This window comes from Periplaneta americana, chromosome 16 (genome assembly GCF_040183065.1).
Source record: "Periplaneta americana isolate PAMFEO1 chromosome 16, P.americana_PAMFEO1_priV1, whole genome shotgun sequence".
Classification (NCBI taxonomy): Eukaryota; Metazoa; Arthropoda; class Insecta; order Blattodea; family Blattidae; genus Periplaneta; species Periplaneta americana.
The window spans coordinates 40,411,728-40,431,051 of NC_091132.1; the positions used below are offsets into that span (position 1 = coordinate 40,411,728).

The following is a 19,324-nucleotide window of genomic DNA, read 5'->3' on the forward strand; positions in this document are numbered from 1 at the left end:
TTTTATTTTTTTTAGATAAATCAGTTCAAGATTATAAATTTATTTTAAAGTTTTCAACCATATGATTTATCATTTTTTGCAAAATTATTTGCTAATACATCTTACAGAAGAAATTTTATGAACGTCTTAGCCTATACGACATCCTCAGATATTCAAAATGTTACAACGAAATCTAAACGTAAGTCCAATAAGGTGTTCACAGTAATAAGCATAGCAATGATTTGAATAATTAATCACGAGTTATATGTAATAAAATCTGATATTTGTGTGAGAAATGCTCGATTTAACTAATTTGTGTAGTTTCGCCGATTTTCCGAAAAGTGAAATATAAAAATATTTATATGAATAATAAAATCCTTAGGAACATATTTTTGAGAAGTAAGAGAAAAAACGAATTAGGAAAATAAGTTAAAATACATGTAAAATAAATTTTAAAATGTATGTGTGCATATAATGTAACATAGTCTACCTATGTGTGTGTATATATATATATATATATATATATATATATATATATATATATGACCGAAATCAATGTTGTCATTCAACATTGTATCGCACTGCAGCCAAATAAATAAATGAATGAATAAATGAATAAATTAATTAATGAATAAATGACTGAATAAATAAGTAAATGAATGAATGAATGAATGAATGAATGAATGAATGAATGAATGAATGAATGAATGAATGAATGAATGAATGAATGAATGAATGAATGAATGAATGAATGAATAGATTTAAGAGTCCGCAAAAGGGGAGTGAGAAAACCTCTGCATGATGTATGGGAAACTGTACAAGAATGTTATTTCATTAAGCTGGTTAATAGATTCTTCTTCTTTGTAAATGACTATTTGGTAAATGGCCATGACTTTGAACTATCGCGCTATGCACTAGACAATGAGAGCGTATTCGTCGGTCTTGTTTTCTCGAATGTACGATTACGTAAAATATGGCTTTTGTGTTACTGAGTACAAGGTTATAATGGGAAAGCATGTATGTTCCGTTTCAGATGTTTGTACTGGGATCACCGTGAGTTACATTAAACATCCGAACAGCAATAATGACCTAGCATGGGCTATTAACGTGAGATGCTAATGTCTCCCTCCACTCGCGATGACTTCTCGTTAGTCACAGCTTCGAAGTGCGTGCTTGGAGTACACGTGACATACGGTTGTGCCTCAAAAAGCGTAATAATTTCACAGTTATAAAACTTCAAAGATATTGGAGCTGTTATCTCATGCTGACGTCCTAAGTATGTCACGTCGGTAGGGGAGGTTGCAGATGTAGTGTGAAATTTGATGTACGTAAGAACTTCTTTTTGGAGTGCCATCTCGGTCATCAGTTAGATGTCATCTTTCAGAGCATGTTGTTTCCATAGTGAAAAAGAAGATACCCGGTGGTGGGGATAGAAGAATCCCCTCAACAGCCTCTTCAAATCGATCAGTAGACCGGTTCGTCAGCCTTATTGGAACCTCAAATCTACAAGAGATTCTTCCATAAACTTCGTATTTTTGGATGCGGTACCTAAAAATCGACTAAAGGTCTTAGAGAGTATCCTTGGAGTATTAATAATTTTACGAGCTTTTGTAATTCACATCTCTGTCACGTGAATCTGGCGTGAAGAACAAACGGCCGGTTCATTAGTTCACATGACCTCTAGTTCGAACCCGAAGATAGCCGAATGCTTTTTTTAATGTACGTATACAAAACACATCACACGAAGAAAAACATATGTTGGTCATTCTTGTTATAATATACATAAATCGGGAAGGCTTAATGTCAGTGCGTGTGTATATAAAGTGAGGGCTGGTGCGGCATCGTTATCCCGGACCAACTGCTCTGACTTGGCCGTTCAGATCCAGGAAGTGGACAATTGGAAACAATCGGCGAAACCCGAGAGGCCGATTTCTGGTGGGTTGCATTCTTAGCCTGCTACGAAATACTTATAAAAAACAGTGTAGTCGAGTTTGTTGACATTTCGATTTCCATGGGTCAAATTAAAGTTGTAGAGATAAAAAAGAGTTGGATATGTAATGACATGAGAAACTTTTATCTGTCAGTTTACTTCATTTTGATATTGAAGAGATTTGACATTTCTAAGAAAACAAAACTAATAAGAAACATGTCTATTTAAAATATATTTTCAATTACAAAAACTTATAAATTAGAGGAATGAAAAAATAATTATATACCGGTAATTAAAGCTATTGTTTTCTTGTTGTATTGTATTGTTTGTGTATTTATAACATTTCACCAACCAAATAGAATGTTCAAGACATTCTTTTCGGTGCACGAGGATCTCTATCAAAATATACTTATAACTTATTCAAATCTGTAGGTTTCAATGATTATATTATTATGAAGCTCTTAATGAACATTTTAAAGAATCAAATCTATAAGTTTCAATAATTGTTTTATTCAGAAGCTCTTAATGAGCATTTTAAAGGATCAAATCTGTAGGTTTCAATAATTGTATTATTCAGAAGCTCTTAATGAGCATTTTAAAGGATCAAATCTGTAGGTTTCAATAATTATATTATTCAGAAGCTCTTAATGAGCATTTTAAAGGATCAAATCTGTAACTTTCAATAATTGTATTATTCAGAAGCTCTTAATGAGCATTTTAAAGGATCACATCTGTAGGTTTCAATAATTGTATTATTCAGAAGCTCTTAATGAGCATTTTAAAGGATCAAATCTGTAAGTTTCAATAATTGTATTATTCAGAAGTTCTTGATGAGCATTTTAAAGGACGCACCGCAAATTCTCCGACTTCATATATTTTCTAAATTAATTTTGAATAGAACAATGTATAAATATTTATTATTGTCAAATTATGGTCTTTGTATTCACTATGATAATTGTCTTCATTATTGTAAAAACATCTTTAACATTGTTCTGGATCCTTGTGGTCATCCTCGTTTTTGGGCGGATGATCTTTTAGTAATCTTTCATCAACAGCAATATTTTGAAACTGAATATCCTCTTGATATGGGCCTTACAAAATTGTGACATTCCTGAACTGTTACAGATATTGTTTACCGAAAATCAAGACATGGTTCAACATCAGATCACAGCTCCACTTATCGTGGTGTCTAACCGTCTTCCTTTCGTTCTCCACAAAAATAAAGATGGTGAACTCTCCAGAAAGGCAAGGTATGTACCTGTGTTTTACAATGATAACTTTTCCTACAACTTTAATTCGCGATGTCATGAACAAATTAAGCTGATGATAGTTTCATGATTGTTAGTTCAGAGTTTGAAATCAAATACGAGATCGATAAATTTCTGAAATTAGAAAAGAGAGATGGAAATTGGCAGAATATCCCCTTTCGGACGGTTTTGTGGTGCCTATTTTGTAGTGCCGGGGGCTTGGTGACTGCAGTAGCGCCCGTTGTGATCGACTGCGGAGGGCTCTGGATCGGTTGGTCTGGACTGCACACCAAAGAGCCCCTGGAATCAATTCCAGAGTCCGACCCAGACGACAAAGCGCCCACCGCAGGGCTATTGTCAAAACAGGTAAACTAAAAAAAAATATTATTTAATATTTAAACAAAACCGTCAAATTTCAACGATGAATTCCACTTCAAATCATCAATGTGAGTACGAAATTTCCCATCGTTCTGGTGGAAACTTGAGGCGGTCCTGGACAAAACATTTGGCGCCAATTTTGATATTTAATATATTATACGCTGGAATGTCCACCATTTGCCTTCAAGATCATCACTGCCTTATTATTTTTCTTCCTGACGTCTAAACAATTTAGATTTTAATATATGATTATTACACTTTCTCTGCGTGTATGGTGCTATTCAACGCAAACCAAAGTAATATTTTAAGTCGCTGTCATAATATTTATATCGGTACTAGAGGTCCTTGCAAATAAAGTACTTTCAGTAATTTTAGTAATAACGTTAACTGAAATGACATGTAAAAGACTGACAAGCAAACATTTTCATGGGGGCAGATAAAAAAGTTATTTTTTTTCTTCCACCATGCTAGTAATGTCAAAACAAATGCTTATAGAAATTTTGACCCTCGAGCGCAATTACGATAGCCGCCACAAAGTAAGTTTCTCTGAGGCCGTTTACAGAAAGAAAACACAATTTCATGGAAATGTTTACAGGAACAGTTCAGAAATTATTGAGCAATATTTCAACACATTCCCCATCGGAATTGAGATACCATGAGACCAACTTTTGTATCCCTGTGTCGTAGAAGTCTTCAGCCTAGGATCGGAATCACTGTGTGACAGCCGTCTGTACCTCTCTGTTGATCCCTCGGTATGCCAAATATCTCATTGCCGATGGGGGAATATGTAAAAAAATATCTCAACAATTTCTGTATCTGTTCCAATAAAATCTTTCCATGAAATTGTGTTTTCTTCCTGTAAACGGCGCTAGGCTAACTTACTTTCTGGATAGCCCTCATAATTGCGGTCGAGTGGCCAAAATTTGTATAAGCACTTGTTTTGACATCATTAAAATTGTGAAAGAAAAAAAAATCTTGTTATCTGCCCACATGAGAATGTTTGCTTGAGTTCAATTTTAAAAATAGTTTAAGGAATATTGTACGTCAACGCACGGAAAAATCATTGTAATTAACTAACATTTAAACTGCAGATGCGGAAAATTTTCAGCTGTAATTTTATGTATTTTTTACAGGTTGTAGTTAATCATTTTAGGAATATGTTAAAATGCTAGACATAGCTAACAGGTGTACACTATTTTCTTTACTCACTATTACATACTATGTGAAAAAATATTTTTTTTTAATTTGCATATACGAGTATGAATGCACACATCTAAAAAAAAATTATGTTAGTTGCTTTTAGTTACTGATAGTTCTTAGCTAGTTAATATTTAAACTAGGCTACTAAAGTAGAGAGTTTCTGCGACATTTGCAATATTTTATCCATCTGCAGATTATTATTTTACTTGAAGCAAAATAAGGAGATAGGTTTGGAAGTAAACCCCGAAAAGACAAAATATACGATTATGTCTCGTGACCAGAACATAGTACGAAATGGAAGTATAAAAATGGGAAATTTATCCTTTGGAAAGGTGAAAAAATTCAAATACCTAATATCTTGGAGCAACAGTAACAAATATATAAACGACACTCGAGAGGAAATTAAACACAGAATAAATATGGGAAATACCCGCTATTATTCGGTTGAGAAGCTTTTTTCGTCCTATCTGCTCTCAAAAATGCTGAAAGAATTTATAAAACAGTTACATTACCGGTTGTTCTGTATGGTTGTGAAACAGAGGTTAAGGGTATTCGAGAATAAGTTGCTTAGGAAAATATTTGGGGCTAAAATGGAGAAAGTTACACAACGAGAACTGCACGTATTGTATTCTTCACCAGATATAACGTTAAATTCAGACTTTTAGATGAGCAGAGCATGTAGCACGTATAGGTGACTCTAGAAATGCATTTAGTGTTAGTTGGAAGACATGAAGGGAAAAGATCTTTGAGGAGGCCAAGACGTAGATGGGAAGATAATATAAAAATGGATATGAGGGAGGTAGGATATGATGGTAGGGACTGAATTAATCTTGCTCAGGTTAAGGACCGATGATGGCGGACTTATGTGAGGGCGGTAATGAACCTCTGGGTTCCTTAAAAGCCATTTGTAAGTAAATAAGTAAGCAGGTTAAATATTAGGAAATTTATAATGATTTTTCCATACGTTGACGTATATGTTCCTTAACCTGATGCATATGCAATAAATCGATAAAAATCTTAATTAAAACTCAAAATTACAGCTAAAATTACATAGGCCTAAGATATCTTGTTTCAGAATGCCAAATTTTTTGTCAAGAAGTACATATACCACTTCTAATGTCATTCAATTTGTACAGATCTCGTATTATATCTCTGCCTCTATGAAATGTAGGGGAGAGTCGGGTAGTATCGGACAGCGGGTAATATCGGACAGTGAGTTTCTTTCATCTACCACACGATGATAGTACCTGATTGACATGGTTACGTTTCTGTGATGTCGCATAGAGAAACGTAACGATGTCATTCAGGTACTTCCATATGGTGGTAGATGAAAGAAACGCACTGTCCGATATTACCCGATGTCCGATACTACCCGACTCTCCCCTAATAGTTTGCGGTGAGGAGGAAGAGAGATAGCAAAAGGTTGTATCAATTTGTGAGGAAAAGTATGATTAAAAACTCTTAACTTACACACAAGCAAGCAGCGACTAGAACATTATTGGAATGAAGGCGACCAGATATCTTTTGTTTTGCTTTTTAGTACTCACGACCAAGATAAGCCACTTCAAACTCAATGTCAGCCACCGGCAGAGATATAATAAAACATCTTGTAAATTGAAACGTAATTTAAACGTACTCCGTAATTTTTCATCGATTTAAAAATATGTCCTACATGTGTTTTCAGACTGAAGTTTGCAAATACGAAGTATGTACAGTGTCAACACTAGAAATGTAATTTGTTTTAATTTATTACTTCTGTCTCATTTCGAATGCATTTAACAAAATTCTATTTTTATAAAAACATACACAAAACACAAAATAATGTAAATAAATTTTGTAAGGTAATGAAATGTAATATCTATTGCATTTCGTAGATAACTTAAGAGTTATTAGTAACGCAAAAACTTTCTTATTACAATCAGATTACATTTTACGCAAATGTTCTCAATAGAGTGCCTTACGTCAGAAGTATGATACACATTTATAAAATCATCTTATATATTTTTTTACAAGGTTATCGCGGTGCATATCCCGGAACAAGAGTTTGATGATTTCTACAATGGCTGCTGTAACGGCACCTTTTGGCCACTGTTCCACTCGATGCCTGATCGAGCTGTATTCAAAGCCCATACCTGGGACGTAAGTACATACACAAATAAGATTTAACGTATTACGTATAAATATAATACATTAAGGATATTGATTCATTTGCGAAATACGTAAGTAGGTCTACAATATCAAACTGTGAATATATTCCATGACCAATTCATTTGAATGTTTCTAGCACTGATAATACATTCGAGGTGAAAATCTTGCACTATTTCATTACATTGCACCATGCACCGTAATCTCAGAACTGTATCCTTAAATTTACTACGTAGGACCAGGTTTGAATCCGTGACGTCTGTTTCAGACTAGGCTAAGAAGTAGTCTTTGTGTTGGAGAGAAAATATCAACATAAGGAAGTTTTTCTGCATTCAGGTTATTTACTCCAAAATTATATAGTAGGCCTACAGTAACTATCGGTAATCTGCCATATCCTAATTTATTTTTAAAAATGCTATACAAATTACAGTTGACGTCAATTAAACTTAATAATACAATTCAAAATCGTATAATGAGAATTGTATTGTGTAATGGAGACATACTTTCCCAATACACTATTTAAGTGTTTCGCAACAATTCAGTCATTTTTATCGTACTGCGAATAATATTCCGGTTCATAGTCTATTTTCTTGAACTGCCATTCCAATATAAACATAAATAAGATCATGCACCATGCACACGAACAAGATGAACTTTAGTTTTCTGGATCGCACACAAATGACATTTTTATGATCTCAAAAGCTAAGCGATCATCACCATCACCATCACCATCACCATCACCATCACCTTCATCATGATCATCATCATCATCATCATCATCATCTTCTTCTTCTTTTCTTAGTCGTCTTCTTCTTCTTCCTTAACAGGTTTGGTTGTTTTATGAATGATCTAAAAAACTGAACGATCATCATCATCATCCTTAAAATGTTTGGTTATTTTGTGGTTTAAAAAGCTAAACGATCATCATCATCATCATCATCCTTAACAAGGTTTGGTTATTTTATGGTCTAAAAAGTTAAACGATCATCATCATCATCATCATCATCCTTAACAAGGTTTGGTTGTTTTATGGTCTAAAAAGCTAAACGATCATCATCATCATCATCATCATCATCATCCTTAACAAGGTTTGGTTATTTTATGGTATAAAAAGCTAAACGATCACCATCATTCTTAACAAGGTTTGGTTATTTTATGGTATAAAAATCTAAACGATCATCCTTAATAAGGTTTGGTTACTTTATGGTCTAAAAAGCTAAGGGTGCTATTCATAGACATTTCGCAGCACGCGCTACGAGCGTGCTAAGCTAGCCCCGGCTATCCATTGGTTACTTGTACAGGATTCATATCATATCATATCGCTAACACTGGTTTATGAATACGAAAAACGCTGATAATCTACCGAAAGTCAGCGCTAAAAATGTCTATGAATACGGCCCTAAACGATCATCATCATCCATAACAAGGTGTGGTTATTTTATGGTCTAAAAAGCTAAACGATCACAATCATTCTTAACAAGGTTTAGTTATTTTATGGTATAAAATGCTAAACGATCATCCTTAATAAGGTTTGGTTACTTTATGGTCTAAAAAGCTAAATGATCATTATCATCATCTTCCTGGTTATTTTACGGTCTAAAAAGCTAAACAATCATCATTATAATCATCATCTTCCTTAACAAGATTTGGTTACTTTATGGTCTAAAAAGCTAAACGATCATTATCATCATCATCATCATCATCTTCCTGTTTATTTTATGGTCTAAAAAGCTAAACGATCATTATCATCATCATCATCTTCCTTAACAAAGTTTAAATACTGATTTTCCCCTTTCGAAGTAATAGCTTAGAGATATTGGCCTGTCCATCTCTTTCTTGGCCGTCCAATCGGCCTGGTTCCTCTTGATAGCCATCGCCATAGCTCAGTCGACTGAGGCGCTTGCGATCCGGAGTTGCGGGTTCGATTCCCGCGTGGGCTGATTAACTGGTTGGGTTTTTCCAAGGTTTTCCTCAACCGTAAGGCGAATGTCAGGTAATCTATGGCGAATCCTCGGCCTCATCTCGCCAAATACCATTTCGCTGTGACCAATCCCATCGACGCTAAATAACCTAATATATTTAAGATAATGTTTTTTGTTATAAATCACTGGGCCTATAAAAGTGATAGTGAAGAAATTACAGATTAATTAAAAAGTGTTAAATATCTTTAAACCCGAACTATAAATCCAATACAATTTTTTATCATTAATTTGGAGAGGATTAGTGATTAAAAGATTATTAGAATAGCATTTGTTTAATAATCTAGGACCTTGACTCATGCTACGATAAAAAGCTGCATTGGTTTTACTTTTAGGTTCAAATAAACGTAGAAAATTCATATTTTTATATACATTTCAAAGTTATTAAGGGGACACGCTACTGAGATTTCTAATCTACACAATTTTGATTGTAAATTTTTTTAAATTTTAAAATCGATAGATGTTGATGAGTTACACGTACACAATTATTTTTACAATTTTACGTTGAAAAATGTACTCGGAAAAAAATAAAATGTAAAAAAAAGTGTTTATAATTTTAGTAAACGAATATCTGGGTCCCATATAAAGATAATTTGTTTCTTAAACTTTTAAAATGATGCTAAGACTACCTACAATGAAATGGTGCACGGGTTTGTTCCTATTCAATACTGTTCATCAGTAAAAAAAAAAAAAATTAACTTTTAACATTGACCAAAATTGACGAAAACTCAGTAGCGTGTCCCCTTAAGATTTTTGTTAAAATATTTTAATAAAATAATAAATTTGTTTAATGTTGAAAATTTTGAAATGTTTAAAGTACAGTTCAGTTGGGAAATTTTCTGCTTTTTAAACAAATTTTTAACACTTTTTTCTATTGTAAAATTAACGGATAAAGATTGGATTAAAGTTTGACGATGAATAACTTCTGCATTTTAAAGCATCGTTAAATAAAATTACTACCAGACCTAGTATTAAATGAATCAGTTGAAAGGTTCGAACCAGGTTGTAAAGTCGTGCGTAGCCGTGCAAAAGCACAATCCCAGTTAATAATATTCCATATCTTTTGTTCTCAATAGAGTCTCTCGATATTTCCAAGGTTTGAGAATACGTAACAACATTAATTGAAAACTGGATATAAAAAAGCTATAAATGCCAATGAGAAACGTCTAGAAAGCAGGGCTTTCTTGTACAACTAGTAATGTAATATCATACATGTTAACCTCCATGGGAGAAGCTAGGTTACGATGGAGTTTATCCTGTTTTCTTACTGAATTGAACCAGGGACTTTGACTATATTTTGGAAAAACTAATTTTCAAAGATAATAGCACTTACAGCCTTTTTTATGTCCAGTCTTCAATTTTAGTATCACGTTCGAGAAAATTAATAAGACTTCTCTCCCCCCCCCCCCCAGAAAACGGTAGTAATTGTTTTAAGTCAGAAAGTGTATGCATTTTTTTCTTTGTTTTTGTTTTGGAAATTATTAATGACACCGTTGTATCTATTTGTTACTTTGATGCTTTCATTCAATGTTTATGAAATCTAATTTCATATCTAGTCAATGTGCTATAAACTGTCTATATTATTTTCAAAACATTTAAACAAAATTAATCTAATCTATTTTCAAGCGTTGCTGCTTGTGTATATCGATAAGTTTTTAGTACACATCTAGCACGCAAATTTCCATAGTCTGGTTTTTATATTACGATTCCATGAACTGTGCTTTGAGCTTCATAAAATTTAACAGAAATTTCGAATGCTGTACAACAATTGTTCTCTCAAATTTATGTTCAATACTGCGCTCTTCATCAAGATATTTTGTCTTTCTTTAAACTAACAACACAATTTTCTTGCGTAACATTACTGTTACTCATAACAGTAGGACCACAAATCTAGCTAAATTTTCTATTAATTTTTGCACCGTCATTGATTTTCGTCAGCAAAAACAGCATTAGGTCTATAGCACGAAAGTTGTAGCTGGCAGGATTTTTGTAGCACTTATAAAACACACCAAACAACACGACCGCTACAAAATGACAAACATTTGGCATTGAGTCATTTTAACCCAGTGATCGACAAAGATGACGTCATATGAAATAGAGTCCGAGAAACACAGCAACGGTGAAAGTGGAAGGACGGAGATATATAGGAAGAGAAGACCATTAGTAGTCGGTCCAGATGTCACGGCCTTTACTCCTGAGGAGAAGGCTACCGCACTGGCAGATGTTCTAGAGACCATTTTTCAACCCGTGGAACAAAATTTAAACTTGCCCCATATCAGAGCTGTTGAGGAATCGGTACGAGACCTCCTTAGCAGGGAGTCGGAAAATGGGATACGACCTACGAACACCCACGAGGTCGCCCATTTCATTCGTCGCCTCGGCCCTTATAAGGCCGCAGGAGCCGACGGTATCCAAGGAATTATATTGCAGCATCTCCCAAGGTCAGCTATGAAGCGCATAGCAGAGATAATTAATAACATCTTGGCTTCCGGTCACTATCCCATTCCCTGGAAAGAGGCTCACGTAGTTCTCTTTCCAAAGCCCGGAAAGGATAAGACGAATCCAAGCAACTATAGGCCTATTAGTCTCCTCAGTTGTCTCAGCAAACTGGCGGAGCGGGTCATTCATAGACGCCTCACTGAAGTAGTGTTGCCCCAAATCAGGAACGAGCAGTTCGGTTTCCACCCTGGTCGTTCCACTACACTCCAGGCACTCCGCATGACGGAGGACATTACCTGGGCTATGAGCACGAAGCGTGTAGTAGCTGCAGCTTACCTGGACATCGAGCGAGCATTCGACAAGGTTTGGCATGAGGGACTCCTCGTTAAGTTACTGGGAATGGGAGTCCCAGATGGAATGATACGCCTCATTTCTAACTACCTCCGAGGCCGTACATTCAAAACCCGTGTAGGCACTAGTTTCTCCACCCCCCATGAAATTCACGCAGGAGTCCCACAGGGTTCCATTATCGGGCCCATACTTTTCAATATATTCATTAATGACCTCCCGTTTCGCTATATCCACGGCAGAAGTAGTCATCTGTATATCTATGCAGACGACACTGCCCTCTTGGCGATGGGCAAAACCTATAGATTAGCGTCCCGTAGATTGCAGTCGATCTTAGATCACCTCCAGCCGTGGTTCCACGACTGGAGAATCAAGGTCAATGTAGAGAAATGTCAGGCCATACTCTTTTCACTAAGAGCGAGGCTCGAAGACATACCACCACCACCCACACTTTTCGGACGAGAAATGCCGTGGATGAACCAAATTAAATATTTAGGGATCATTATGGACTCTCAACTCACCTTCCGAGATCACATCCAATCCCTTCTTCGTAAGGCCAACGGGCTGATAGTTAGACACTATCCCATTCTGGCGGCCTTAACTCCTGACAACCTGAGGGTAGGACTTACCATGTATAAGACCCTCATTCGCTCTGTCATTACCTATGCCGCACCCGCATGGGGGTTTGCGGCAGTGTCCCATCTCCGTAAACTCCAAGTTATCCAAAACCAGGTGATTCGACTCATTACCCATCTCCCCCGAGTCGCCTCGAGAAGAAAGTTCCATGATGAACTAGAGTTGCCAACCATAGACGAGTTCATTGCTCGACTGGCTAGGAACCTGTATGCGGAAGCTCGTGCTAACCCCAACCCGCTCATATCTGGCCTCGGCCAGTATGATCCTAGGTTACGGCGTAGACACCAGACAGGTCCATTAGCTATACTATTGAGACAGGAGGACAGGGAGGCTGGCGTTACTCCCAGGTTTTGGTAGCCACCACTCAACTCCATGAGACTCCTTGGATAGTGCAACCGCTTTAAAATGACCTTGTCTTAACTGGGCTAAACAAAATCCCTCCCTAACAATATCTACTTTTGTTGATCGATGGAACTATCATAGAGCCAATTGGCTAGTATATATCCATCGATTCATAGAGTCATTCAACCTAAGAGCCAACTGGCTAGTCTCTGATATTGAGACAACTCATCCTGCCTAAGGTTTTTCCGTGGTTTTCCTAAGGCTCTAAGACAAATGTCGGGATGAGCCCTAAAAGAAATGGGCCACGGACCTGCACTCATATCCCCATTAATCTCCCTAATTACTTTAATTAATTAACTAATTACATCTCTCCCCCTCTTCGTAATTGAGCCATCATATAGCCAAATGGCTTGTCTCAAAATTAAGACGATTCAACAAGGCTCATGACAACAATCACCTCCTACATAATAGCCAAATTGGCTAGTCTCATACATGAGACAACTCATCTTGCCTAAGGTATTCCGTGGTTTTCCTCAGGCGTAAGACAAATGTCGGGATGAGCCCTATAAGAAATGGGCCACGGACCTATATGCCCTTCCCCATATATATTTCCCCCTTATTATAAACGACGTATGCCCTAGTTCAGATACTATAAATTGTCTATTAAATATACAAGGCCACTCAATTAGTCGCAAATTGAAAGGACAGGGACCTCTCAAATTGCAGATTTAGATATCACGGCGCTTCTTCCGACGGCCTTCACATGCTTTGTCATCGAACAACAGATGACAGCGTCTTGCCATCCTAACGGCAAACACCAGCCAACTCCTCCTCGCCCCGTTCCGTGATCACTTCATCAAATCTCAGTCCCCCTCGCGTATGTGGTACCTAAGAGGTTACGTCCAATTTCGGCTTCCCCTTCAAAATTTTCTAGAGCTCCCTCAGGGGAGCCAGCGTAACCCGGAGTGAGACTAGTAGCCAACAGGCTTGGAGCTCACATATCTAATTTTGTACAGCCCCCAACCCCTTGCAAGGACGCGTCTTGCGTACTTTTAAATTTGTCCTCCCAATTCTCTTTCGATTTTTCGATTTTTTTTTTCGGCAGGGAATACCTTCACTATTGCAAGATTTGCATGCGCAATGACCAACAATGAACATACCCAAACTACGGAAAAGTTCAATTAAGTTTACATCAATATAAATTTGTTCATTTCTTCTTCATTTTTGTATGATCTGAATTCTTTTTTCTCTTATTTTATACACAATTTAAACATTAAGATGGATGTGTAATTAACTCATTAAAATTAGGAATCAAGCTGCATGTAGCCAATTTTAACTGAGCAACGAGATGTTAGTCTGTCATACGCGAAATTCTTTTTGATTTACGAGTTAAGAAATGACCACTACTTTAAACTAAGCACATGCTTGACCCTTTCCTCCATTACCGGTATGTTAATTAGTTGTACTGTAATTAAAATCCGGATCTTAAATTCAGGACGCATCTCGTATAGTACCAGTAAAAAAAAAGTACAAAACAAAAAAGATATGTTGCACTATATAATAATAATAATAATAATAATAATAATAATAATAATAATAATAATAATAATAATAAATTTCAACACGATTTCTCCAAAATATTCCCATTGCAAAACTAGTAACAATATCTAGAAATATTACTTTCGTAGATGAATTAAATGTTAGTGGTTTCATGGTAGACAAATACATTTAATAGTGATGAAAGAGTAATGGAACGGAGAAAAACTCTCTCCGACGGGCGCCGGGATCTGAACCCGGGTTTTCAGCTCTACGTGCTGATGCTTTATCCACTAAGCCACACCGGATACCCACCCCGGCGTCGGACAGAATCGTCTCAGATTAAGTTCCAACTCTTGGGTTCCCTCCGTTCCATTACTCTTTCATCATATGATGACGCAGAATATCTGCATGGAAAAATCATACGTACTTTGGTACATTAAAATAATATATATATATATATATATAGGCCTACATTTAATAGTGCCTGTGCTTAAGTTAACGACGAAGTTTTAAGAACGGCATATAATACTGTTATCATTGTCTACGCTGGAGCAACATTCGTGCACTTGTGAAACATAAGTATGACGTACAGTATTAGTTGCGGTAGGATAATAATATTTAGTCGTGGATACAGACAAGTACAGGTACAAACAGACAGTAAATGAGGAACTGGTGTGTATGTAATCTGTAACTTACACTTTGAGAGCTTACAATTACTGTACGATGGCCGGACTGCAATTTCGAATAAACATATTTGTAAGCTATATTTAACGTAATGCTAAAAACAGAAGTCCAAGAGCAAAGGTTCATTTTTCTCAAAAGCATTTAGTCTATTTAATGTCCAATGACGATTATGGATGGCATTACTGAAAACAACAAATAAACATTGATAGTAATTTAGGTCACTATTTCAGTGAAATATTTATGTTTAACTCTTGATAATCGACCTAATTTCAACCAGTAAGGGCATTACAAAAACATTCCTTGCTATTTCAAATTTTTAAGGGAGAATATACAGCTTTGAATCCGGACACAAAATAAAGTGGGAAAATACTTCAATCCCACAAACTGAGCTTTCTCTGACTCAGAGGAAATACAAGGAAGCCGTACATATGAGTTTTTCGGACAATGCCATCAGTCAACCTAGTCTAATGCTTCCGGATATTTGGTTACCCATAGTTGTACAAGACATCAAAAATATTCAATACAAGGGGAAGAATGCTGTCACCAACACCACGTAGACCATCTGAGGTCATCTCCACCATTAGACAACGGCAACCTAGTGTTGCAGCTTAGTAGTTAGTAGTAGTGTCTGCTACCGCTAGGTGGCAGTAGTAGTTTTATCATGTCCTTTATTACCAGTTTTTTCCTTTTTACCTTTCTTTTAGTTTTCTATCGCGGTATCATAACATCTGTTCATTTTTTCAGTTCCCCCCCCACTCCTTTTGTGTATCTTTCATCAATTTTTTAGCCACTTCACGCCCATCTTCTTTATTCCGTTTGGTTTAGTGCCAACATACTGCTAATGACTTCGGGTCTTTCTTAATTATAATCTCCACCATAGCCAGAAATCAACGATGTCATACAGAATAGTTATATGTAATGATTCCAACAGTAGGTTTTTTTCTCTTCTCTCCTTCCTTCCACCTGAAGACGAAGGGAGAACCTTCCTTTGGAACGTTGTGTCTTAATTTGATTGTGACAACCAGCAATGGAAAAAGTCCAAAGTGTCCAAACTCCTCACCTAAACATGAAAATATACAGGTTTGAAGGTAAAAAAAAAGTCATTTTTCATTTTTTTTTGTATGAAGATTGAACATTTATCTTTATGCCAGTATAGGAAGTTTTACGATATATACAATATTTTGGCAGATATGAACATAAACATGCGAGCATACGCTTATTCAGCTCTCCACACATAAGGTACATTTAACGCTCATTTTCCATAACTTGTATTTTTCAAAACCATTTTTGTGATACTGACTGTGTAAGTTTTAAGACACTGCAGTAAATTTCACATGCAACTTTACTGTTTTTTCATACCTATGAACAAGATGAACTACAATTATTACTGCTGTAACATTTATAATTTATTTAAAAACTTTTACCTAAAAAACATAAAGAATTTAACTTCTCATAAGAAATTAAAAAAAAAAATACTTCTATTGCAGACGTTTCAAAGAGTGTAGTTCATATTGTTCATTTGGCATTTAGGAATAAACAGAAAAAAGAATGGCTCATAAATATTCATATTTGTGGACATTATCAGTGCACAAAAAAGGCCACTTTTTTATGATAATGACTCATAATGGTGAAACTTTTAGGAAATCTGAAAATAGTCTATAATTGCAGAAACAATGAATAGGCCTACTGAGTATGTCAAATTGCAAGGTGAAAGAGTCATTAGTTGCTGAGAAAAAAAATATATTGAATTTCCCTAATTTTTTAGTCCTCAAACCTGTATATCCGCCTTAAATCACCAGTCTTTATATCACAATAAAAAAATTATAATATACAGGACTATAATATCTATGCAGCTCCAATTTGGACATTTCTATCCAAAACTTCAATGGATCATTTTCAAATAATCCAAAACAAAATCTTAAGAACAGTTTTAAAAAGAGCATCAGTTAACGTCCCTTTATTATATTTCGTTATGTATGTACAACTGAAAGTTGATCATAGTATAGTATAGTGGAATATTTATATGAACAAATTATGTATCCATCTGTATGTGCACCATCGTGCGCAACACAGAGATTTATGCATCTCCATGTCCTCCTTGACATATTGCAGAATATCTCAGGAGTTATGTTTCGAAAGGTTTCCTTCACACTTCCGCGCAATTCATTTGTCCTGTACCGACGTTGAGAGACATGAGACTTGATTATTCTTCACAATGAGTTGTCTGGTGTTGTAAGATCCGGGCTTTGTGGGGGCCATTTCAATGGGGCCAGAGATATTGCTGAACCACGCCCAATCCAGTGGCCTGGAAGTTTTTCATCAAGAAATTCAAGTACTTGAATAGCATCAAAGAAAGCTTTTTTATGTGTTTAATATAGGTACTTATATCTGTATAAATTTAAGATTTCATTTTAAAATAATTATATGCTTAATTATACCTCATATTCCTTACAGGCTTACTGCAACGTGAATAAAGAATTTGCAAATTGTACAGTAGAGGCCTTGAGGAAAACTGTGAAAGAACTTGATGACCAAGAAAAGTTTGAGACTTATCCCGTAGTATGGATCCATGACTACCAGTTACTTGTAGCTGCTACCACCATCAGACAGGTAAACTTCTCATTTCAAACTTGTGCAGTCCTAATAAGAAAAATGTATTTTCTTCTTTTTAATATAATTTACAAGTCACATAATTTGATTCTGTTTATTTTACTACACACATAACTTTGAAAAGAAATTGCAACATTATAAATACATATTAGGTCACACATACAAACTTCTTAATATTAAATTTAGTGATACAAATTAATACGTCCATATTTTTTCAACGAAATATTACTTCAAAATAAATTCAGAATATAAAATTATGTGCAATGTTTTAATAAATATATTTACAACTTAATTTTTTGGGGCAGGAGGGAGGGTAAATTTGTTTTAAAGTATTATAACATATATTTTGTGGCAATTATTTAAAACTTCTGTATATTTACTGAAATAAAAATAGAATCCTTTACAAGATGAATTGGATATTAATCTGTTCTAATCAAATGTTTCGATTACGGTAATTTTTCGATTTTTGGTACACCAATCTCACAAGAAAATAATTACGCTATTATTCTGATCAATCTTACCTAGAAATGTTTGAAAACATACCGGTACATATCTATGTATCTGTACTAGTATTAGTATTATATAAATTGTAATATTAACCAATAAAATTAAAAGGTTAGAACTCGATTTATATTTGTTTGATGACTTACATAAATAATCAGTTAATTGATTGCTTATTCTGAATATGAAAAAAAAAATCCCCCCAATAACTTAAGAGAAAACATTATACATAAAAAGGCATACATAATACCAAATATCGGGGATAATAAATTAAAATGTGCATTTCCGTGAAAATCTCAAAATTCAACTTTTGCAGCATCACAATACCTCCTTTTATATTTCATATAATAGGAAAGTAAATATACATAAATAAACAAACATAAATATGACAGTGCAAATGAACATAATTTCGTCACCTACTGGATATAGATTTTTCTTAATACCGTACTCATGTAAATTTATTTATGAAACTAAATAAAAAAAAGTTGTAACATACTGGTATTTATCCAGAGTATAAGAGTAGGCCTACTGCTCTATCTCTGCTCTGATATGAAAACTGGTTGGTTTCAGGACGAAAAATAAAATATTTTATTCTGTAACTTTCATTTTTATTTCAGGTTACTGAAGAAGAAAAGCTGAGATGTAAACTCGCCTTCTTTCTTCACATCCCTTTTCCTTCATGGGATATTATGAGGTTATTCCCATGGGATGATGAGATATTACAAGGAATGTTAGGTAGGTAAATATCATACATATTGCACACACTTCTATGTTGACTATTTTCCAGGGCTTATATTAGTTAGTTATATACTTACTTACAAATGGCTTTTAAGGAACCCGCAGGTTCATTGCCGCCCTCACATAAGCCCGCCATCGGTCCCTATCCTCAGCAAGATTAATCCAGTCTCTACCAATATAACCCACCTCCTTCAAATCCATTTTATTATCCTCTCATCTATGTCTCGGACTCCCTAATGGTCTTTTTCCCTTCGGCCTCCCAACTAACACTCTATATGCATTTCTGGATTCGCCCATACGTGCTACGTGCCCTGACCATCTCAAACGTCTGGATTTAATGTTCCTAATTATATTAGGTAAAGAATACAACACATGTAGTTCCTCAGGAAAAAATAATTTCTCCGTAAATGTTAACACTATTTTAATCAATGGATACTATCCATATGATTACGATCTTCACTCTTATCATTAGAAATACTGATGATGAATGATTTATCCCTTTGTGGTTTTTCAATAAAAAGTATGGTTTTCTTATAATTAAATAAAAAGATTAACACGTATCACTATTTCCTGCTATTAGGAAATCTGGCAACCCTACTGAAGTGAATAAGGGATGGAACTCGACTGTT

At 35.2% G+C, this 19,324-nt stretch overlaps 1 protein-coding gene across 3 annotated transcripts in view; it reads left to right on the plus strand.

The window, feature by feature from the left end:
• The window catches only part of LOC138692205 (uncharacterized), a 58,158-nt gene that overhangs the window by 30,256 nt on the left and 8,578 nt on the right, over positions 1-19,324 (plus strand). For 2 of the 3 annotated variants that reach the window (XM_069815294.1, XM_069815292.1), the window contains exons 3-7: positions 3,035-3,159; positions 3,366-3,522; positions 6,748-6,873; positions 17,301-17,456; positions 18,575-18,692. In XM_069815294.1, coding sequence (XP_069671395.1) covers positions 3,035-3,159; positions 3,366-3,522; positions 6,748-6,873; positions 17,301-17,456; positions 18,575-18,692 — 682 coding nt within the window. Of the gene's footprint in view, positions 1-1,583; positions 1,915-3,034; positions 3,160-3,365; positions 3,523-6,747; positions 6,874-17,300; positions 17,457-18,574; positions 18,693-19,324 lie in introns of those variants that run through there. The other variant, XM_069815295.1, reaches the window with a different exon arrangement.